Consider the following 26100-nt stretch of genomic DNA (forward strand, 5'->3'; position numbering starts at 1 on the left):
CCGCAGACAGCAGTCAACACAGCATTCCTGATTCTTCAATTGTCATCAGCAGCATCCCATGCAGTCAACGTTCCAGTTTCCAGAAGGTGTTTTCAGTGGTTCTCCAGCAGATGCCTCATCGAAGTGGACTCAGCATGGACACGAACCAGTCACCTCCAGTGATCCAGTCTTCCCTGATGGACCCCAGTTCACTTTCCCACCCCACACCATGTGTATCACTTATTATATTCACAACAAGACGCCACAAACTATCGTCTTTGACTATCGTTTGTGTTACATCTTGTGTTCATCTTCGCTCTCAAGCATCACTATTTTGGTTACTAGTGCCCAAAATAGACTTGCAGATGACCAGCGGCAGTATTGACATCTTATGACATCAGTTCGCAGCCAGGGTTTCCGTCATCCGACATGATGTTCAGTGCAGTCATCCCACGAAGAGCTGGCCTCTCAAAAAGGATGCTCCCTGTTACGTCGCCCCTGCCTGATCCAGATCAGTGTGATTCTGTGGAATGCGCACCCATATGAATCAGTACACTCCTGCCCATGGTTTCGTCTCATAAGATGCTCCATCTTCTCACGTCATCGCTCATCGCAGTTCATCATTCAAGGAAGACGTTCCTTCTCCTTTGACCCACTTGCTGTATCTACACTGTCAAGGTTAACTTTCTCTATGACAATGAACTTGGTTTCATGACACAGTAAACCACCACGCTACTATGTTTACAAACACTTGTGTAGTGATTCACAAAAGTGAAAGTGATACTAAATCCACCCAATATCAGTGTCTCTGTTTCAAGTTACAATAACTATATACAGTGAACACTCGCTACTTCGTACTATTTACTGAAATATTAAAAAATTTTTGCTCTCTTTTTAAATTTGATGCCTCTGCATACAAATAAGAGAACAATCATAGCAGAAGAGGCTATGTCATGTTTATTAATTTATTGAAATATTAAAAACGAAACTTTTGTATATGAGAGTACAATTAAGAACATTTCATCAGTGCTATACGGAAGAACATAACGTTAGACGTCATAAGACAAACAACTTTCAAAGAAAAAACCCACAACAAAAATAAGTAACAAGGACTGCTTACGTACAAGTTGTTTGTCACTCTCTCAGACCAGTATAAAAGCTTAAAATTTTGGAACTATTTATCTTCTCAATCTTCATCATTCTTTGTCTTCGCTACTCCGTCTTTGAAGCTTCGACGATGATGGTCAACATCGAGCTGAGAGAGAGACCTCCTAACGTTGTGTGTAAGTTAAATACCTTTTGAATAATTCAAGTCTCTTGGAAGAAGTAATTTCTTCAGGCAGTCTCCTGCTATGGCCTCAAGTATAACAGCTCTTAAAGCTAAATTCATCATTTGTTAATGAATTAATATTGTAATATTTGCAGACCTTTGAGCTCACTTAATATTTGGTATTTGATAATATCACGTCTGCACATTTGTAATAGATGATATAGAAATCTCTTGTAATAAACATATACATTGAATTTCTCTTCTTTCGTATACTACCAATTTATCATTTAGCTGTTAACTTGAGTAATAAGATACTAACCACTATACTCAACCAAGGTTCAATCTTTAAATTAAACAGTACCACAGTTTTGGAGGAAAGCGAAAGATCACATAACAGATTGCTACTTTTGTTTAACAAAAGTGAAAGAAATTATAAGTAAATCAAAACAAAGAGTTTCATATCCAAATTTCGAATCAGCAATCCGCCCAGTTTCGGACTGATTCTCTTCCAGTTCCAAAACCACCAGCCACATGGACATTTAAAGATCAAACAGACGATGCTAGTGACAAGCAAACAGATTACGAAGTTCCTGAGTACGTGCCCTCTACATCATAGTTCCAACCACAGCCATTGTTACAAGCAGAATTTAATGATCTTGTAACAATGATCTAAATCTTGTGAATGATCCAAATCTTTCAAAAAGGAAAGCAGAATTACTTCGTTCTTATCTTCAAGAAAAAAGCTTGCTACAACCAAACACTAAGATATTATTCTGTAAACTACAACTTGGTCTTGTTACCTTTGTTTCCAATGAGTGAGAACCTGGTGTATTGTAAAGACATAAATGGGCTATTTGCAGAATTTGGATTAATTTCACTATCCAGACGAATGACCCCTATTCACAGATTCCTCAAAACTGTGCTCTTGCATAACTGTAACGATAAACTTTTGATACTAGTGGTCCATTCCGTTCAGTTAAAAGAAATCTACAACATAAGACTACTTCTAAACTATATTGGCCCTTCGAATTAAAAATGGAAAGTCTGTGGTGATCTCAAAGTTCTGGGCTTCTACTGGGAATGCAAACTGGTTACACAAAATATTGCTGTTTTTCTGTCACTGGGGCAGCAGAGCAAAGAAAGACTACATTACATAGTCAAACATTGACCTAATAGAGAAAGCTTCAACTCTGATGAAAAAATGTGGCGCATGAACACTTTGTTGACAAAGACAATGTACTGTTAATGCCGTTACATCTGAAATTGGGCTTCATGAAAAATATTGTGAAAGCAAAGGACAAAGATGGTGGAAGTTTTCAATTTCTAATGTTCGAATTTATTGCAGCATATATTTTCATTGGGTCACAGATTCGTGAGCTGATAAAAGACAGTAGCTTTGAAGAGTTGCTGACAAATACTGAAAAGGCATCTTGGCTTGCCGTCAAAGATGTGTGCAACAATTTCTTGGATAATGCCAAGTCTGAAAACTACGGAGAACTGATAGGACACATGCTGGTTTGTTACAAACCTATGGGGTGCAACATGTCCCTCAAAATACATTTCCTACATTCTCATTTACATGAATCATCTCCCTTCTAATCTCGGAGATTCAGTGGTGAACATGGTGAGCGATTTCACCAAGATATTTGCCCCAGGGGAAGATGATATAAGGGAAGATTACCCTTTTGGCAGATTACTGCCGGACTCTCCTACAAGAAGTTTCACCATTCACCCACAAACGGAAAGTTTCCAGGAAAAGTTTCTAGCTTTTAAGTACATTTCACGCTGTTCTGTAGCTTTCCTGTTTTGTTCGTTTTTCCTCATGTTTTGTACATGATCTGTACTTTATCCATCTATATCTTCCTTCTACTGCAATCGAGTCTTTTTCACGTATCGGATACGTTGCTACTTAGTTTTTTTTTTTTTTTTTTTTTTTTTTAATAAATTACAATGTAACGCTGTCTGCAATATAGGCTAAGTGGTATATGTGACATATCTTATCCAGGAACATTGGTACTGATGGAACATTTCTGATTTCATTTTCGTAATCAGAGTGTGTGAATTAGTAAAGAATACTTTCTATCTCCCAGCAAGACACAAAGTTTCAATTTGTTACACTGTGAATTGTTGGATCTGTGCATTTTTTTTTTCTCTGATTCCAACAGACAGAGGTACAAATTTAGCTGAAGCCTGGTTTTGTGTAGTATCTCGTGAACTTGCCGGGTATCAATATCCATATTGGTACTAGTTTCTTGAGCAGTTATTCGTCTGCTTTTTTCAATAAGAAGTACTGCACAGCAGTAATGCTTATTTCATTTACACTTGTGTTTAGTTGTTACAGCATGTTCTGTGAGATTCTAAAGAACCAAACGTTAAGTTGTTTTATTTTTGTTTTCATTTTGTAAGTTCACAAAACACTTGTAATTGTTCAACACTTTCAAATAATTTCTTTCCGCAAAAATGAAAGCACAGAAACCTTTTGTGCTTGCAGTGAGGCAGCATCCTACTGGCCATCCTCGACTATATTGTTTGCAACTTCTTTATGTAGTCAGCCTTGCATTATTCAAGACAAAAATTCCTACATCTTTAAAAATGTTCATCCCATAATTCGATCTGTTTGTTGAATAAATCTTTAAACTCCAAGCCACAACTTCGGCCATGAACGCCATGAACGCCAAATTTTTGGTGCAACTTATAACCAATGTTCCATAAGTCCAAACTAAAATTGTAATATTGAATATTGCATTAAAAAATTAACAATAAGTTAAAAAAAATGAAACTGCAAATAGTGGTCATAAATTTAATACGAATATACCACAGTAGAACGGAAAGTTTTTCAAGTATTTCACTCTGAAACTGTAAGTATAATTTAACCGCCTCACACCAGTTCGTCCGAACCGGTCGTTAAAATTGTCTCTATATCTTCTCGATCTATTATTTACCACAAAAAATTCTCTAATCCTAATTTTGAAAATCAATTACAAAATATCGCTATAAAGATGTTGCGTGAGTTGATGCTAGTCACTACTACTAGTATTATTAGAATAAATAATCGTATACAAATTTATAATAATACAATTATTATTAGTATCATTGGAATAAATAATCATATGCAAATACATGACAATACAATTATATAGTATTAATATTACTAGTAAGCCAATTTGCTGTGCTAATTATAGAAACGATAATTAAACAATTGGAACGACACCACTACCTAACACTATAATAAATTATTTTTGTAGCATAAATTGCAATCCCTCTCTGTTTCCAATATTTCATTGTTTGAGAGTAGATTTAGCTTGTTTCGCAGCAAATTTACAATGCTTGTACGAAAATAGCGAAGAACTCTTCTGCAATATTACAGGAAAAATATACTGTTTTCTGAAACTATTATACCCAAAAATATAATGCTCCTGCAGATAATATCTTTGATAAAATGTAAAGGTTTATACAATTCTCAAACTCTAAATAAGCAAAGTGATAATTGTCTATCAGTAGTACAATCATAAAATCTCTACATCATTAACAATTAATTCAGTATTTGAAATATTTATTAGCATGTGATATGAATGTTTCTCTGTTCACTACTTTATGCTTTACAATTAATACAAGTTAATATTTTCTTTAAGGTTCATTGAAGGTGAAGAGAAACTTTAGTTTTGTTAGTGACTTCTTGGATGATATCTTCTGTTGATTGGTTAATTTATCTTTTAATAAAATAAATGATTTTCTTATATTTCAATTAGTCTTATTAAATTTAAGGATATATGTATGCTCTAGCATAGCTCTCGAACGCCTGGAGCAATTTCAACCGAACTCAAACGCACATATTACTTATATTCCGAAAGAGATTACTACGAGGTAGGACCTCGTGGGACACCAAGGAGAAAGTGAGAGAGGATGAAATGTAAAAACGATCAGAAATGACCATTAGTAGTGTTGAATCCATAGTTTTCGGCGTTTCTGAGATGAACAGTTTCAATTTCGATGCCTTTTAAGCCCAAGTTCAGCCCTAAATCCATAGTTTTTGGGAACACTGGGAATAATAGTCATAATTCCGATACAGTTCAAGTTCAAATTCAGCACTAATTGGCATGAGGGGGCGAGAGAAGAAGTGAAAAATAAAATGTCTCAAATGATTTATGAAATTCATCATAGGAAAAAGAATGATTAAGAGTAAATTCTAAATCTTAGTTCACATGTCTAGAGATGAGGTTACTGTATTACTAAGAGTATAGGAATAAACATCAATTAGAAAGAATGAAAGGCTGTGCTTACTAGATAGAAATATGAACAAGGGAAAAGACAATGGAATCATATAAGATCTTGCCACAATCAAGACGTATAGTTGATAGGATGGCATAAGTCTCCTGGCACTGACAAGATAATATCCTATATTAATCACAAAGAAAGGAGAGACTTCTAGACATTTTCTGAAAATAGTGTCTTAGCTCACTCAGTCTTCAAAATTTCCCAATCTAATGTAATTGAACATGCATAGGACAATTTTCTAACCACAGGTAAATATTTGGTTCCAACATTGTCAAATTGGCAAATGAGCTACTTACAACATGGAATAAAATCAGTAAATAGAGTAAGGATGTTTTCAAAATATCATTGGGACTCATAGTGTCATGGATTTCAACAGAGTTGATTCAAAGTGAAATACGTATAACATTAAAAATATTCTTTGAACACAAAATTCTGACAGTGATATACAGCTATTTAATGTCATAATAGGTGTGCTTCTCTTGTCTACATTTCTGCAATTTCCAAAACATGCTTCTTTTTTAGAAACCATTCTACACACACACAGAGAGAGAGAGAGAGAGAGAGAGAGACAGACAGACACACACACACACAAAGCAAAAAGGTGAAGAACAATAAATTTAGACATTTTGACAACCAAGAAATAGGTACTTTGCAAACAATACACCTTTTACGAAATTCTTCGTCAACATCACACTTGAAGAGTGAAGTGAACGCATGCTTTTTGTTTCGAATATAAGGAATGTTATGTAGAACATGCTTAATCCTTGAATTATAAATGTTTGTAATATTTGCAAATGCACATTTCCCGTAATAATGCCGTCTTAAAAAAAAATCTGGTATATGAAGGTTAAAACACAAAGACACGCCACACATTTTTCTTGGGACTGTCTCTTTCGTGTGAAGAATGAATATCACATTTCTAATTCCTGTGGAACTTTCTTTAAAAATTTCATGCTCATTGCAAAATACAAATTGATCTAAGTACAGCAAAACATAACACATTATGCCTTTTCCCGAATGTTTCCATCTTGCAATAAACTGGCTGCTTGTTCTTCTTGAAATGTTGTCACAATGTTGTCAATTATATTATTAAAAATGTAATTATCAGGTCCATTTAGCAAGTTATTTCATCTTAATGTAACTCTATGTTTGAAATTTATGAGGCTTTAAATCCGGCTGGACTTTAAAAACATCCTGTTAAACGTTTGTAAGTAATACCCTTTTAAGGTAAGAAAATGATTCAACATTAACAGAGATACACTGTAATAGGATCTAGGAAACTTGTGATTTTTAGCTTCAGAAAAATGTGCTTTTCTGTATAGTTCGTACGAGGGCTATTTGAAACATTTCCAACTGCCTTTATATTCCAACGAAAGGAACTTCTGGCAACAATTTTATCACTATATACGTGGGTCAACTTTGTATTTATTCTATTAAATAGGTTATCCAAAGTTTATACTAGACGAAAATGTGGCAGTAGTACTAGCAATTGGTGAGATCAATAGTCTAGTGTTATAGAGTGGTCCCGGGTTCGATCCCCAGCGGGGAAATTCAGTGTTTGGTGTCCACCTAGCGTTGTGAGGCAAACTGGGGAGTCATAAATAAATGACATGGCGGTCACTCATGGTGTAGAAAGTTCCCAATATGCATGTTAAAGGCAGAGCGGCGTAACGAACTAACCATATGTTCGTCGGTAGTTAGGATGTAGTCATACCACTCGATAACAAATTGCATTAGAGCAGGCTCAAGTCTGCGAAGGACTGGTACGCTGGTGGTTAGTTACTTACTACTTACAAATGCAGGTATGGAGTTTCAAGATCTTAAGATTGGTATTTACGTCATTATTGATATATTTAATCAGTCGTGGTTCGAATAAATTAAAATTATATTTAACCGCTAATTTAAGATCTCCTATTATGATGTCTTAAACTTTTGCTCGATCCTTTGCATACTATCGTGATATATAGTATTTACATATAAATATATTTGTATTATTTATAGATGACTTACTTCAAATAATTAGACCTTGAATAATCGAGCCTTTATCATTGATATATTCTAAATCAGTAAATGATTTTTTCTCCATTGTATTTACTCAATTCAACATTAGTAAATGCACTGCTTGTAATAAATTTTAAAGGATAATATTAATTAAAATTTAAAAAAAAAAAACACTTTACCTAGTCTTACTATGGAGATAGTTCTATTTTCTTTATCCTTCTCAGGAAGTATGCAAAGACATTGTTTTGCATATTCCTCTTCGGCTACTGAAGGAAGCATAGAATTAAACAGTTCTGGATACTTGTACTTAACTTCATAATACTTCTTTATCTGTAAAAATAAATATTATTATTATTATTTCTAAATGTATAATAATTGGAAATCTTATTTTATATTACAATGCAATTCACTCTATAAGATATTTCTTACGCAATTTTCAAGATAAGTCTTGTTACACGAGGACGTAGAATTTAGTGAATCACCTTAATCACAGAAAGCATATGTGCTAATCGCTCGGAAGAAGAGGGAGCAAACTCGTAATAAATAATAAATTTATGATGAATCAATCTATTAAATATATTTCAGCGTGATATATAAGTGTAGATGGTCATCAAGGTCATAAATGGAATTGGGAACATGTCAGATGATTGGATTAACAATGACCAGGCACCTAATGCAGCACCGGGTTGTTGGTCGTGGTGTGTTAGGACAAACTCTCCGTATCATGTGAGGATCAATAGAATAGTAGTGTTCAGTGAAGTTAGCAGACATTGATAATATAAAATGAGCAACCTCTCTGATTTCCAAAGAGGGTAAACTGTAGGCGCTCGGGGCGAGCATGATGAAAGTGGTAAGTGCGTTGGATGTGTTGCAAAGGATCCGGCCTACAAAACATATAGCAAAACTACATCTGCGAAGAAGAACAGTAGTCGGAAGAAAAGTCTCTGTGACCGATTCTGCCGATGTCACATTAAATCGGGTTGTTACTGAGAACGATCGTGTGATTGCGGTGCAACTGACGGAAGAACTCGAGCAGCATTACCCATATCTTGTGTCAGCACAGTCCACTGCAACTTGCATGACATGGAGATATGAACTAGAGTTGCTCAGGCGAAACCGCTGATAACGAATTACAACGTTTTAGCACGACGTTAATGGTGTCTCAAATATTTAACATGGACCACCGATGATTGGAAAACTTGTAAGATGATCCACGAACTCATCGTTTACTTCATTTTTTTACTATGGTCCGTGTTTATGTGGTCTCAGTTTTGAGTGGATCCTATGCTGACGCTTACCGACTGCACCACTTTCGATGATTATGTGATCATTTTAGAGGATAATATGCGTCCTATAATCAAAATGTTTCCAGGTGATGATGTCACATTTCAGAATGAGAATGCTCTCTTTAACACAAGAGTAGTTATTGATGCGTAGATTGAGAAACAACGAGATGAAGTTGAACATCTTTCCTGGTCCATCAACTCTCTAGAAATTAACATAATTGAACATCGGTGATCCATTTTGAAGACATGAATCCGTCAGGTTTATGCCTCTACCCTTTCTCACGGAACTGAGCAATGCACCACAAGAAATAGTATAATATTCCACTTGCTATCACCACGATTTTTATACCTCTATACCAAGTTTCATCAGAGCTACTCTTGAGAGTGAAAACCATTCATCTTTTTTGATAACAATATGTAGTTATTTCCCTGCACATATCTGCTTACTACAATGAAAATATGCTATGCACAGACATTTCATCACATATTATCCACGTACGAAAACATGGTCTTTTATCAATTAAATAAGAAGAGAAATTTGATGAATGTGTTTGAATTGTAGATTATTTTATGTTATTCTATAATAATTTATCTCATATATTGTAGATTATTTTATGTTATTCTAATTTATCTCATATATTGTAGATTATTTTATGTTATTCTAATTTATCTCATATACTAGCGTTGTTAAAATATTTCCAATTATTATTACAGATTTTCTCGTAAGTGATTATTTTAATAATTTTAACTTCGAATATTAAATGTAAGTCTATTTTTAACATCACTGCTGCAGAAACTTTTGGGAAGGAGCATACAATTTCTTCACATAGATGAGTAACAAGAAATAATTTTGTACATGCGATAACCAATATATAGATCACTGAAACGGCAATTGATGCTCTTAAACAAAAATTGATAAAACTGCTTTCATACCACTAATTATTAAATTAATTGATATATTATATTTGATATATTAATTTATTAGTATAATTTACTTATTCCAAACGTACATACTTGAGAGTATTATTTCTCGAGTTCATTCATACCATAGATGGTACTAAAGAATAAAAAGCTAATTAACTTATTATAAGTATCAGTGATTTATTTATTTCGTTCATCATAAAAGGTTTATTTTAGTGTGTGTGTAGACATAATAACTCGAGGATATTGAACAATTTTATACTGTCTTGTCTGAATGAAAGTAATAATAAAGAGTAATATGCTTTGTTTTTCTAAATAACTACGGTTAGAAATAGTATAAACCGCATATATTGCTTTTCGGGAATAAACCGACAAACTTCCCATACATGTTCAGGACCTCAACATATTTTTTTAAAATAATCTGCAAGTTTGAAAATGACTAAATACAGAGATGTAGTCATTCTAAGATAATTAGTGGAATAAGTAGTTGGGTGGCTGCAGTAAATAAACAATCTACAAATTACGAATACGAATTGAGAACATCAATACAAGAAAAAAGTTCCCTGTAATTTAGTCGGGATGCCTAAACTGTTATTCGATTCTACTACCAATTCTACTAATTATCTTCCCCTCTCCGTAATTAGGTGTTTTCGACCGAAGTCGCAGATAAACTTCTTTCCCCTTGTATTGATGTTCTGAATACGTATGTGAATTTTGTCAGTTTATTCCCAGAACTTCCTGTATATTATATATCTGCATAATCAGTTATTCTTTAAGCAAATTATAATTGGATATCGTCAAATTCTATATCAATTATTATTTGATGTACCATAGAAATTATGCATATACTAAATTTATTATTAATACAGTATATGATTTTTTTGCAATATATTACAAGCAGTAAGTCTCTATTAGGAGTACGCGTATCACTGTTAAATATATGTGTGTGTCAGCGTTAAAGGAAGACATGCAATAGTAGATGCAATCGGCTGCTTAACAATGTATTTTTACATATACGTACAGTATATATCAAGTAAGCAAATAAACAAGTGCTCCAGCAAAATAAAAATGATCAGTTATTGAATCTTTAGTTATAGACCAGAAAATGAGTGCGCAGATTATGAAATTTTGACTATCAGGGCAACTGAAATTCTGCACCATAATAAATATATCGAAAATAACTTTCAGTTCATTTAATAACACTTTTTAGATACTTTCAGACTCATTTTCTAAAAATTTAGATGCTCTTCAGTATCTTTGTGATCCACTAAAATAAAAAAAAATGGCTCACCCTAAAAAGTATTTTTTACCTCAATAGTACCTACTATGTTCCTGAAATAAAATTTTAAAATTTGCGTAAAGTTTTAAAATTTGTTTACATACTTTCGAATAAAGTAATTGGCTGAAATGCCTACCCAGTATGCGGTTGCAACTATATGCAAGGTGTTACAACTTCTCATCTCTTGTCTCTTGAATTAGCTACTTTATTACATTATAAACGAAAACATATAGTAAATGAGAAATACAAATTAAAATAACTATAGATGTGTTATTGAGTTACTTTACATTAATATGTTACGAAACGTCTAACGACACATCAAATCATATCACATCAAACGATAGTTATGAAAGCGATTCGTTTTCAACAAATGAAAGTGAAACATAAGATGTTGCCATGATTGAACAATATTACAAAATAATTGTATGCTCAATTTCACACTATATATATATATAATAGACTGGGTTATTTTACAAGCCTATTCTACCATGAACAGCTATATGTATGTTGTTACTTTTCTGCTTTTAAAAATTTCGTAATTTTGGCTTGAGTTACCTTTCTTTGTTTTGCGTAACATAGGCTTATCTAGTTTCGCAACATTATCTTTCTGTTACTGATTTTACTATATAGGCTATTTTATGTTTTATATGTCTAACACAACTAGTTATGGATTTATTATATGTGTAGAATGGTTTCCAGACGTGTCGGTTTAACCCGAGCAGTCCCGGGTTATATTTTCTGTCCCTCTCAAAAATTGTTCAAAATTGCAAATGTCTTGATTTTTGTATAACACATAAGTTAATACCATTCATGCGATATTTAAAAACTATCGCTTTTATACTCAACTAACAGGAATAAACTCCTCTCTATTACTCACACCAATTATTTAATTAATTCTGATATTTCTTCAAAAAGTAAATTCATAACTATTACTATACTGTAAACTTTCATACGATGTTACTTTTTATTGTAAATTTAAATAGGATTACTTCTTAATCTGAAACTCTGGGAGATCTATACATGTGTGATCAATTGGACATTTTATACATCATACATTTTTTATTACACATTACTATTAAATGAATACAACTAAACATATTTAAATTAGCTAATGTAAACAAAATATTGCTGCAGAAGATAAACTGATCACAAGTAACCCTCATGAAATACACAATGAACAATAAGCATAAAAGAGAATTTTTACAGTTAATGAAATAAATAATGTAGACCTAATAGAAACAGAACCTAATCTACGTGACAGACCAATTGAGAAAAGAACAGATTCTCTAACATAAATTTCTGTCTTTCTCATTGGCCTGTCTGTCACCTTCACCTCTTAAAACTCTTAAATGCTATAGTTATGAAGATACAATAAAAATACAAGAATTATTTGAAGTCTGACTAATTGAGCATTCAATGATCACCACTGACTTCTTCCACAGACTACATCACGTAGCAGAACTGTAAAATGTCGTAATAATAATTTTAAATATGTACAGGGGTCCCACAAAAAAAGATCCAATGTACGTGTTATCTTTCACAACGTTACATGCGGAAGAGCTTTTTGCCTGCTTTTACTTTTATTAGTAACGGGAACGTATGTCATTTGCAGAAGACACAAATGATCTCCCCCCTCGAGTTTGAAAAATATTTTTAATCAGTTTTGTAGTAATGTACTAATAAAAGAACTGAAACTCTTACCCCTTTTAAGCGAAATCTCAAAAGATGCCCCTATCTGGGGCTAGAAGACAAAACGAAATTAAGCCTGAAACTGGCTTTCAACTATGTCTCAGTAATCTTCAATATACCATTACTCCTTGTTATTCCTCCTTTAATTTACCTGCAGATGATTTAATAGACTCTAAAATATTGTTATAAACATCTGGTAAAATAATTAGCTGCTTTTCAGGTCCTAACATGACAGAAAAATGACACTACTTGTTATATTTCATCTGAAGGAAAATATTGCTTGGTATAACGGAATACCTCTCCTCATTTATCAGCAATGAAAACTATAACTTATTTGCAATTTCCACAAGTTTGTGTTATTTTATTTCCCGAGTACTGCAAAATGGAGGATGATGCAAAATTGTGCATACTTACTCTACTGATACGAACTTTAAGTCTTTTTTTTTTAAATGAAAAGAAAAGATTGTGAAGAAGACAGTAAAACTTATAATCAAACACTTTTGTGTGAGATCAATATAGTCTTACGACATGTTCTGTATTAAAATTAACTTTGTAAATCAAATACATACCAATTTGAATGCTTTCTCGTGATCATATTTCTTTGCTCTTAAAAATGACAAATAAAATACGTCGTCTGTTCTGGCTTTGAGATTTTTAATACCTGAAACAGACACAAAATATTTAGTAATTTTCAATGATAAACTAATTGAAGTAATTTAAAATGTATAGTAATCAATAAGAAACACTTCCATAGGTCTATTGTATTTGAAATGTATAATGTTGAATTTGTAGTGACTAAATTTATTTTATTTTCTCATAACTCTAAGAAGCAATAGTATATATTTTGTTTGGTTCAATAACAAATAAAAAGTACTCTTTGAACCATTTACAATAAAATTTTCATCCACGTGATCTCAGATTTGATTCCCAGTTTAAGAATATTAGAATGTACTTAAACTTATTACGGTGGTACGGATTTCACCTCAAACTACAGATCCATATCTCATATATGGATCTGTATTTTAGAGATGCTAAGCTTCAATAAACGAAACAAATAGCAACACAATACCATTTAAGAATCCAATAATCAATTAAATTCAATCAGATGCATGATATATCCGAAACTATATACGCAAATAAAGATATACATATATGTTTATACCTGAGTTATAGAATTTGTTTCGAACTCTATAAATATTTTAGAAAAAAACTTCTTTGACGATATCCTAGTACAGAACCTATGTAGCAGTATATTATGTGCTGCTGTACAAAATTGTAAAACGTGGTATAAATTAACTGGAGTAACAGTGCCATAAACTCAGAAGCGAGCCATTTTTTTTAAGAGAGAAATTTTCTCAAAATTACTTTTGATTGATTTCAACAATAACCATTTTGATTATTGTTAAGCCTTCAACAAAACACAAGTCGTGCTTCATAAAAGTGTTGTCATCATCCTTCTTTTCGATGGAAATTACTCTCAAATATATTTCAAAGTAGGAGTTATATTGAAAAGCCTCAAAAGTAGCACATATTGGCAATTTCTGCCCCAAAAATAGTTAAAAGTTTTTTTTTATTTTTTTTTACACGGTGTGAGTTCTCCACAGAGGAACAACGATCGAAGTCCATTTTTAAACTTTGCGATAAAAAGAGATTTAAAAGTCTAAGGACCATTTTCAGTTTGTTCTCGATACCTCTGTTTTTCTGTTCTTAAGTAATACATATTTTTATTGACTTCTACAGTCATTTAGATTACAATTATTAATTATTACAATTTTTTAAAAAAATACTGTTTCAGATCTAAAATACAGAAACTTTCTTGAATAAACAATACATGCATAGAGAGATATTTCACCTTGTATCTTCTTTGTAGGGGTGTCTTTACTGAAACTTACTCACTGTCTTCGCCCACTTCACTTTTGCGTATTCTCAGTGAACTGAATACTGGTGCACTTCTGGGCCACAGAATTGCTTCAAGAATTGCAAGTCTTCAAATTTTGCACAGGAAATTCCAATCGGCTGTCCCTGCTTTATTGGAGGCAATAGATCTACTTTGGGTTCTCGAAGTTGAGAGGCTTCTATGATTTCGTATGCTTCATACGGACCAAAGTATGACTTTCGAAGGTGAACCAGTGTACCCATCCACTTCACAAGGAATTGTGAGATTGTCCTTTGTGCGAAAGGCATTTTTTCTTGTATCTCTTGCCAAGAAATGCTGTCCATTGCCGAAAAATTCCGGCTTACAGTCTAACACAATGAAAGGTTGTTTTTTCTCTCTTTTTTCGTGCGTGTTCAATGATCTCACACCAGTCATTAGGTGTTTCACATTTGGATCGGGTATTTACTATGCCCATGTTTTTGTCACATTCTAAGTATGAAATGTACTGGAAATGTACTCTGAATGCTCCGAAACCATTTCGTTTTGTGGACCAGAAGATGAAAAAATCGGAATATTGTGTAGTTCTTATTCTACTCTGGGTAGAAATCGAAGAATATGTGCAAGTTTAGTAACAGTGTTGATACAGCTTGCTTGCAGTAATGCCACAATATGGAGAAACCTTCATCCGGATTTCATCATCAAACTTCTCCAGTGATGTGACGCATGGCTCGAATTCGTTTAGATGCATCCAAAACTCCCCTATATCATTTTCTTTTATTCCCATGGGCTCAGCTTTTGGTGCAGACTGTTCATCAAAACTAGCGTTGTCCATTGCAAAGCACAGCACGCTAGCAGAACAGGAGTCAAGTGACAAAACCAACGTATACCAATGTTACGCGCACAAACATGAAAACACACAACAGACACGAAAACTCAACTCGTCTTTGCATTGTATCAGTGGGACTATGGAACTGAGGACTTCGATCGTCTTTCCGTTGGGCCTGTGAATTTTGATCGTTTTTCCAAAGTACATGATCCTTCCAAAGCTAAATTCCAGAGGCGTTGGTCACGTTTTCGAAATACGTAGTTTACTATATATATAAAATGTGTTTGAAAACAATACCGACAACGTTTGGAAGGGGATTTCTGACACCAAGATAAGACAAAAAGTATAGGGCGAACTGGGTGCACAAATGCTTCCTTTCGGAGTTATAGGCTCCCGAACACATGAAAAAAAGGCCCATAGCTCCGATGCTATGGGCATATAACTTGAATTACTCACCTGGGCGCAGTTTACCTACGGGCATATAACTTGAATTACTCACCAACTACCTCTATAAAATTGTTGCGGAAGTAGCGCAGGATTCTGAAACATGGATATTTGGATAGCGCACATACTAGTTTCTAAGTGAAGTCTTGAACCGACTACGGTAGGTCCCATAGTTTTGGAGCTATGGGCCCTTAAAGTTCATTTTTTTTTCAAGTTTTCGACAGCCTGTAACTCCGAAAGGAAGCATTTGTGCACCCAAGTTTGTCTATACTTTTTTGTTTTACCTTGGTGTCAGGAATCACCTCCCAAACGTTGTCGGGGTTGTTTTTAAACACCCTGTATATACAGAGAGAGAGAGAGAGATGAGGCGATTTCACCAACTTATGTTTAATTAACTTCCCTAAAAGAATATTGAAAATCCTTAAACCACAAATGAAAAGTACTCTGTATTTGATAAAATTATGACTAACGAAATTTAATGCACAATATATATATATATATATATATATATATATATATATATATATATATATATATTTAATGAGAAATCAATTATTCCTCTACTTTTGACTCATCAATTTGAGGGAATGATTCGAAAGTCTTAAAAAAAATATACACGACACTGTTTCAAAATAAAATAACTTTTACGAAAGTTACATTAGAAAATAGTTTTGCTGCCATTCTATGTGTACACACAAACTTATTGAGTTGATTTTTATTCTATTCCTTTATATCAACACATTTCAACACCACATAGATGGTTTATTTTAGCAAGATCAGATTTAATATTTTCTGCCTTTAATCCGAAAAAGTATTTGCTGCTCCTCACTCGGATGTTCAAAAATTTTAACACAGTAGAAATATAAATAATAAACTTATGTAATATTATGCATACTTTTATTCCAACGTATTTGTATAACTTTTAATGTTGCGTAAATCACTTACGAACATATTTCAGTTTTCTCCTTTTTTATTTAATATAGCTAAATCTTCAAAGTGCAACTTTTCGTGCGATTTTGCTTACATTCTTATATTTTCACACAATTCTTCAATTATCTTTTTTCTTTCTTTCTTTCCTTTTACAGTTTTTCAATTCGTTCTTCGAATATCTTGCTATACAAATTGCTTAGCTTCTTTAGAATCGTTTAATTTGCAGTAACATAAACTAGAATTAGATTGGCAACACCGAACTAAAAACAATGTTTGAACTTGCTATTTGCAGTAGATTAAGTAAATTGTAGTAGAGTGGAAAATTTTGTTTGACATATTTAATATGCCAATTTTAGAATAATCTATGTTTCCAATGTATTTTATTCTGATTGTTCAAGTTTTTGTCTTTTAACTTAGTGCACAATAATCTTACAACTTCATATTGAGCATTTATTAATATTCAATTTTTATTTCAGAACGACCCGTATTTCAGAATATTCATGATTGATAGTTGAATAGATACTACTCTCAAACTTGGTGCAAATGGTATCAGATTCGATTCTTAGTTGAGGCCTAATCTCTATTATCCTATAAACATCTCAGTAAGAGTGAGAACTAAAGAATCGAAAACAAGGGAAGTAAGACATGAATTGGATCTACAATTCTCAGTAAAATGTGGAATATGGACTCAGAATCCACTCAAAACAAAATGTTTGGAATGAATTTTAAATTTAGGAACTTTTGGACATAAGTAAGGAACAGCGTACTCAATATTCAGAACGGCATTGATAAAAATTCGTGAATCAAGTATTTTTTTTCTTTAAATTTATATCGCATTTCTATGTTTAAAAACCTATTGTTATTCTTAATCGAAAATAGCTAAATGAAGCTAAATACTTAACTTTTATTTCAACTTAGAATATTAAATTTTTCTAGTATAATTTCGAAAAATCAGTCGTTTAAACAAATACAGGATGGTAAGAAACTACTTGAACAAACTTCGGGAGCTGATTCCTGATACCGAAACCAGCAAAAAAAAGTTCTATGGAACTTTGGTCAGTGAGGGATAGTTTCGGCAATATAAGGTGCCGAAAGCGTAGGAAAATGAACTTCAGAGGGCTGTAATTCAAAACCAACGCAAAGCAGAGAGTGTGGTTTAGAACATGACACTCAAAGTCACATCTGTTCGATTGAAAATTTATGTTTCAAACCTCCGCATGATGTGTGCGAGGGATTCCCCAAAAGAACGTAGCGATTCCCTATAACTTGGCAAGTAATCCCTACGTTCCACAGGACTTTTTTGCTGGTTTCGGTGTCGGGAATCAGTTCCCGAAATTTGTTCCAATACTTTCATATCATCCTGTATAGATGACCAGTTTTCCATACAATTGCGCACTTCTATACAACAAGTTTTGGAAAGGTAACTTTGTAATTTTCCCCATTGTTTTCCCCTTAAATAGTTAAGTATATTGCAACCTGAATAAAATACAGATATAGGAATACCATATTTTCTACCCCATAATTTCGTATAAATACAACATGTAAATTTATTTATAATGTGTTGGTAAATAAATGTATGTCACCGTTAGAAAAAGACAAGCGCACACCCATAAATTTTTGTTAGGAGTGCTCCAAGTTTTGGGGAAGGGAGTTTAATACTACAACCTACTACCTCTATACCTAGGTATGGTATTGAACGGGTATTAAGTTATTCTGCACCCGAAAGGACGACAAGCAATAGTAAAGTACTTCTATCTATATTTTCAGAAAAAAAAAAATAGAACTCGATCGTGTTTATAGGAGAAAGAGTACAGACGAAGTGTAAGATCAAATTTTCAAGATACATTAATCATGTTGGGTTAGAAGTTTTCGGGGGGAACCAGACCCGATGGACCTCCCCGTGGTTGTGCTCCTGGGAAAAGACAATGTAGGATCTGCTAGTTGACAGTGTATTTTACTATGTCATGAGAATAATTTATCCCCAAACACGCTATCTTGTTTGACTTGATGTAATCTATCAGCTGACAAATGGGACGATTGGATGCCAAATTTTTAGGACAGAAGTTTGAAGTTGAATGTCTCACGAAAAATTTATATTTCTTTGATTGTTGTAACCAAAAACAAAACATAAACACAAAGTTGATTTTCTAATACTGATACTGAACAATATTAGCCTCATGTGATTTACGCCAGGTGTTGAAATTCAAATTTCTTTACTGAAAAATTTCAATGTCCATATGTCTTGTGTTTACGGTACTTACAAAAGAATTACAATTTAAAAGTTAATAACAATTTCAGTTTACATCTATTATCCATAATATTATTTACCGTCATCCTGGTAGTGTGATAATAAAGAGCTTAATGACGGTGTATTTCAGTGCCAGCTTCACCTTAATAAGCGGCATGGGTCTCACACACACCCTTATATTTTAAGTTTACAAAGAAATTCATTTTCCTCCATTTTCTTGATGATGAGCTTATACACTCAAGTATATCAGTTTGTTTAGCTTAATAAGATTTATCAATTTGTATGTGTCTCACCCTTGGACCTTTTCCATTAAACGCTAGTAGGGATGACCACTTTCTTTCGGGAAATACCATACCGAGAAATGAATTTTTCGAAGACGCAAAACGAAAAGCGAATTTTTTTTTCGAAAAAGGAAAAAATCGAAAAACGAAAAATTATTCGAAAAACGGAAAACAAAAAAGAGAAAATTTTTCAAAAGAGGAAAAATTAAAAATTGTTCAAAAACGAATAACGAAAAGTTGTTCGAAAAATGAAAAATTAGAAAAACGAATTTTTTCGAAAAACCGAAAAATGAAAATTCGAAAACAGAATTTTCTGACAATTGGAAAAATATTTTTTTGTAAAAGGTCGTCTCTAAACGCTAGTAATATAAAGAATTTACCAAAACTATATTGTATAAAATCTAGAAATAATTATTAAATTTTGTTTGCATGGCACAAATTCACTAAATGTAACCTAACATGTTTAAGCAATTCAATCTTAACCTCAATAAGCTGAAGTATGTTTTATGTTGGTCAATACATAAAAACATCAAACCAAAGTCCAGATTTTTTCGTAATTTTCTTTTGCTTGAAAACCGTCTTTGAGTACGTGGAATGAAAGTAATAAACCAGCGTCAGACTACTTAAGAATAAAGGAAAAGGGCGTAACCAAACATATAACATTATACTGTACATCCACAGATGCATATATTATCGTATTGAATAAAAAATAGGCCGTATATTTTATCCAAATGTAAGATGAGAAAGTTTAAAGCACGTTTGAAACTCTCGACTTTACGGAAATTGATTTTTACGGGATCTCATCATATTGTATGTTGCTTAAAACGACACTAATTTCTAATTTTCATTCTACGTTGTTCGTGCTCAGATATGAAACACAAATTATTATGCACCTTAATAATATTGTAGAACTCAAAGTAATTTATTTTAAATTCTTTTGTCTACATTTTCTTTGTGTTTTCTGATCTACAGGTTAACTTTGATTCTTTCACTGTTTTATGATCTGAAGGATTGCTGACTTAGAGATGTTATTTCATTTGAGTTTTTAAAAACAATCTTTATTTGTAATAATTTCTAAAGGAAAATTCAACATTTCTGTTTCTTCAGAAGATAAAATTAATTAGTTCAATGAGCACTAGCAGCAGTTTACTTTTAGGTCAAGCAAAGGGATTTCTTAAATGACGTGAGTAGTTTTACCTATTAAATAAAATACGTCGAAAAAAAAACACCATTGCGTAATGCAACATCTTGCATCATTCAAACTTCTATCTTTAATCCTTCATATGTGACTTGGTTATCATTAATGAAACCAAACTTCCTGAAACATTTATTTTTATACTTATTGTAAGAAAGAAGGAAAATATTATGCTGACCTTGGACTCGTTTCTTCAGCTTCTCTATTTCCTTGTGTACGGTCTCTGGGTGCTCTCCCAGCTCTTTTCTTGCCTTCTCCACGTACTCTGGAGCCATGTGGTATTGGTATTTCTTAGATGCAAACACAGAGGGCTTCTTCTCTGTTCTACAAGGCATCGGTATATCTTCCTCACCTCTCGGTGCCATCTCTAAACCCTTTCCGTACCCTAATAAAAATCATTATTATCAAACAAAAATAATTAGGTCATGACTAAAATATATCGACTTGCTAAAATATATAACTTATATTGCTATCGAAACATATAGGTGCTGACAACAGTGCCATCCCGTTGGGGAGTGACCGGGGTGCTGAAGTAATAGGACGTAAAATAGGGAGGAAAAAAGAAATGAAATGAAGGAACGAAAAAAGGGAGAGGAAAAATTACTTGGAATATTTTAGATCAGCAGCGTTATTTTTTGAATTTAATATTTAATGTTTGTTATGTTAGGAAACTGCATGTGCACATATATATAAAATGGAAGGAAAAATGTATTTAAAAATGTTATCAAAATCAAGGAAAAGCATGGTTTATTTTTGAAAATTTTCTTATGCTTCGCTGCAACCACTGTTGCTTTTCCCGGCTCGTCTGTTGACCTCACTCATATGTACGGGGGCGCAGTCGTATACTCTCGCTCCGGGCGCTGATTTCCCACGGCACGGCACTGGCTGACAGATACATTTCTAGAAACTTTTTTTTAAAAAAATCTTGATTGGATTAAACCATTGAGCCTAATGATATTGAGTACCTATTTCTATTGATTTGTACGGGGAATAATTTCTCTCTTTTCAAGTCTAGCCCTTCCTGCTGGATTAGTAGCTAGAGCACACGACTTTGATACATGGGGCTTCATGTTCGATTCCTGGGGAAAAGAGTTTGAAATTTGAACGCAATACAGTGGTTCGGATTCCAGCTTAAACTTTAAGCTCATGTCTCACAAAGTCTCGGTGGTGAAATGACAAGCTAAACTATAACGAACAACAATAATTCTTTAAGTATAACAGTTGAAACTTCCTTACTCTTTTTCAAAATGGATTTGTTTTATACGTACATATAATTTAACATCAACTAAATTAAATGTGGTTTTTAAATATTTCAATGTTATATAACAAAATGAAATAAATTATATTTAATTAAATTTAAAGAAGAAACTAATAAGATCAAATCATTAAAACTTCAGTTTATTTTACAGAAAACAGAGAAATAATTTACCACATAAATCAATAAGCTTTTAAATGAAAAAGCGTAGGAATTTAACAATGTTAGTAACCAATACAAGTTCTTTCCTTTTAATATTCTATGGTTGTGTATCCTTTTTCAAGGTTTGTAGTAAAATACGAGGAGCAGACAAAAGATTCTCAAAATTCTGTTGTAGTTCTTCATTACCACTATATAAGTATACATTTACTTAATCACGGTCTAAATTAGCATTTTCGTAACATACATACACACTTGTTTCACCACTCCTGGCGACGAAAAGCCTCTTTTGATATATTCGGAAGTTCAGCCACCACTTTGGTTTTGATCTCTTCTACGTTGGCGAAACGGAAAAGAACCATTTTTAGCTTCGGGAAGAGCCAAACTTCCGATGACGCTAAACTGCTTTTCAGGCTCTTAAGTCTGTGAAGCAGATTTTCCTCAATTTGCACATGAACGTTGCTCGATCTGTGTGTGCCAACTGAGCACTACACTCCTCCAATCAGCTACACTTTTCGTACGCTGCCTGTTATGACCTATTTTTTACACTTGTCAAATTCATAACTAGGAAACCTAAGGACTGTTCTGTACAAGGTTCATTGAGATTGTGTCACAAATGCCAACATTACAACAACATGCCGGGAATTTTCTGACTGCTCCTCGTATATGGTCTTTCATAGACTAGATTTTTCGTAAAGTGTCTTTAAGCCGAAATTCATTGAAAATTAGCCAAAAACAACCACAAATAAAATAATTTTTACGTAAACCATAGAATAACTTAAAATTAAGCTTAGGAATGATGCGGGGAAAGGTTCAGCTAGTTAATGAAAGTCATCAAAAAAGTAGTGACAAAATTTCATAGTGGGAGAAATATAAGCATAGTCCACATTTGAACTAAGTTTGTGGCGTAATAGCATCGTTATTTGTTAATACTTTCTCTTACACAAGAACCTTCTATACTGATTGAAATTTTAAGTTGTATTAAATAACAAATATTGGACTGTTGCATTAGTTCGTAGTGTTTGCCTGTTATGGTAGCATTGTGGCGTTAGAATTTTAATTAATTATTGTTCATCATTCGGAGTAGCATTGTTTGCTTCTAAACAAACTTTGACGTTTAGAGATTTGAAGGAGGTTAGCAACGTTTGTGAACAAGCAACGTGAAATGTTCAGTTAAAAAACACAGAAAAGAGAACAGGACACTTCCAACATATTATGATGTTAGTGTCTGACAGGCAAGGAAACCAGTTGATCTGTATCATGTAAAGGGAACAGCATTGGCTAAAGTATTGAAAATAAACGGTTTCCAAAGAGCGATATTTCCTGTCAAGGAAAGCCACTAGACTTTGAAGAAGGCTGTTTAAACGTTTTAGTTTCTAGTGATCAATTTAAATTTAAACAACAGTTGGCAAATATGATGAATATGACCAGTTAACCATTGAAGGACAATTAGTTGCATTCCATTGGAAGTTATAAATATTGAATATGCCTTAAGTAGAAATCTGTTGGTGGTTAATGGTGCTTCATTGCTTGGTCATAGTTGACTTCTGTAAATATTGATCATTTCTAAGATTGTTGCTGGTGACCAGATGCTTTCCTTATGCCATTATGAAAAAAAAGAAAAAAGAAAAAGAAAAAGAGAGAGATAGTTGAGTACTAACAAAAAAGATAAAACGAAAGAAATCAGCTCCCCTGATAAAGATATGGTCTATCCAAGTTATTATTTTGCGCCTAGTGGAATAAAGAAGACATTCTATACTACGAATTGCTCCCTAGAAATGTCACTACCGCTTGTGTCATAAACAAACAGAAATATTGTTGCAAGTGCTGCTGAAAAACGATAATGCACCTCGCACGATGGTACAAACAGTGCTGCCAACAAGTTCTTACAAAAGTCACTAAATAGAAGATGACTCCAACATTGGGTAAAAAGTCGCAAAAATATATATATATATATATATATATATATATATATATATATATATATATATATATATATATATATATATATATATATATATATATATATATATATATATATATATTACTGGAAATTTGTCTTTCTCTGTTATCGGTAATGTATTATTTGTGCTTCTAAATGGAAGCTCTACAAAGTAAAGGGTATTGAAGGTTAGAATTGGTCTCCGCTAGAGGGAAGAGGTAACAGCAATTAAAGCGGAAATGTGGAGATAAATGCTCTTACTTTTCCAGCTCGTTAAGGTTTGCGCTGACTCAAATAAACCAAAGAAAAACTGATTCGGGCTAATTGTGTTTGATTACAGAAGGACAAGAACTTCACAGTATAAAATTCGCTAGATTTGTAAGTAAGTCGCCAAAGTGTCATTGAAAAATCACAAAAAAGTCGCTAATCGGAAAAATTATTTTCTGTCGCTATCCTGGAAGTCTAATCCCCTAGATTTAGCGACTTTTCAGTGGTAGAACGTTCACCTCTGGTGCGCGGGGTCCCTGATTCGATTCCAGATCACGCCAAGTGCACTTTATAGTGAACAAAAACTGTATGTGTGGGTTTCCTCGGGGTTCTCCCGTTTCCTTCCACTTTATTCATTTATCCATTTCTCATCATCATCGTTCCTTTTAGCCTAGTCGGAATAACCGTGGAACGTAATACTGAAATGTTTCATTTTTATTTTTAAATAATTTGAAACACATTGATGATTGGTAAGCAACTTCGAAAAAGTTTGCAAACAGAATAATACGTAGTAGAAAAATTTAAGAAGTACCTTAGAATATCACAAGTTTCAACAACTGTTAAACTTTAAACTATTAATAATAGAATAGATTATGATTGATCCTTTTATTGTAGAGTAGTAAATGAAGCAACTATGCTATGATTGACTAAAATAATTTATGTAACATTATTTCTTGTTATCAAAAACAGCTACGATTTTAGCCGATAGTAGAATGTAGGTTAATGATTATTGATGTCAACAGGTAAATTAATTTAAAATTAATTTTCGTTCCGAAGATTTTGCCTACAGCAAGTCTGATTTGTTTATAATTAATATCAGAACTTACCAAACTTTTTATAACTATAATACTGTTGTTAAAATTTTTCCTGAGACTTCGAAAATAAAAATTACACACTTCTCAACGTTACACTCTGTTTCCTGGTCTAGTCTAGTCTACCAAACAACTGCGAATATCACTTAATTCCAATTGAGATGAATCAGCGTAACGAAAATTATAAGCACAGAAAAATACAAGAGGTTATCATCATGAAAAATCACGTGTTTCCTACGAATTTCGTCACTAGATCAAATCACTTTAAATAAAAAAAAGCCAGATACCTAACCTTGACCCTTAACCAGCTTGCGGTTTCCCAAGAAATAAAACTGAGAATTATTCAAAATTACTATTTGCAAAAGAAAAAAATGTAGTAAACAAATAATTAGACATAAATAAAAAGACATTAAATAAGTATTCAACGTGATTTTTTTTCTTGCATTATTTTCGTTTAGATATATTATCTTCGTATCCTCTGAAGACGTTATAGTAGATTGACCACAGAAAATCCTCTTGTTCTATTCACACACACACTCACACTCCTTACTTAAAACAATGTTACTATATAAAACATAATTTTGTTACAAATACCATATATGGTTATTTATTTTTTTGATATTATTAAAACCTGTAAACTGATACGCTATTTAAGGTAAAACTAACACAGTATATACAAGTACACTAGTGCACAAAACTTAAGGACGAAAATACGTCTCGCATGCCGTATCATTTCCAAGTGGTATAAATGGAATAAACTTGAACCATACATAGAAAGTAGTGCTACAATACGATACGGGAAATAACAGCAAGGAACTCGTGAAAAGAACAAGAATGACACTTTTATACGGAAAAAATAAATTTACCGAACTCACTGAGTCTCATGATGGGCCCCTGATATTACAAAAGGAATGAAATGGTTCTTGGAAGAATGTGTGACCATCACGAACAGCTATGAATGCTCTGCAACGTGATCCGATGCTGCTTACAAAGTTGATGTTACGTTATTGTGATATGGAATCCATTCCTCCACCAGCACTGTAGACAGCTGCTGGATGATCCTTGAAACATCTGGAGTGCTGCATAGGGGTGGACGGTTCCTGGAAACGTAAACCGCGGTTTCGGTTTGTTACTTAAACTGGTTTGGAACGGTTAACCGAAACCG

General features: G+C 33.1%; 1 protein-coding gene across 1 annotated transcript in view; it reads right to left on the minus strand.

Annotated features, from left to right (window-relative positions):
• The window catches only part of LOC145693298 (clavesin-2-like), a 73396-nt gene extending 48295 nt beyond the window's left edge, over window positions 1–25101 (minus strand). The window contains exons 1-4 of the mRNA XM_081769157.1: window positions 24951–25101; window positions 20679–20885; window positions 13270–13361; window positions 7705–7855 (exon numbers count right to left, since the gene is read on the minus strand). Of these exons, the coding sequence (XP_081625283.1) occupies window positions 7705–7855; window positions 13270–13361; window positions 20679–20865 (430 nt within the window). The 5' untranslated portion in view covers window positions 20866–20885; window positions 24951–25101. The remainder of the gene's footprint in view (window positions 1–7704; window positions 7856–13269; window positions 13362–20678; window positions 20886–24950) is intronic.
• Between the last annotated feature and the right edge of the window lie 999 nt (window positions 25102–26100).

This window comes from Thermobia domestica, chromosome 8 (genome assembly GCF_964235325.1).
Source record: "Thermobia domestica chromosome 8, izTheDome1.hap1.1, whole genome shotgun sequence".
Lineage (NCBI taxonomy): Eukaryota > Metazoa > Arthropoda > Insecta > Zygentoma > Lepismatidae > Thermobia > Thermobia domestica.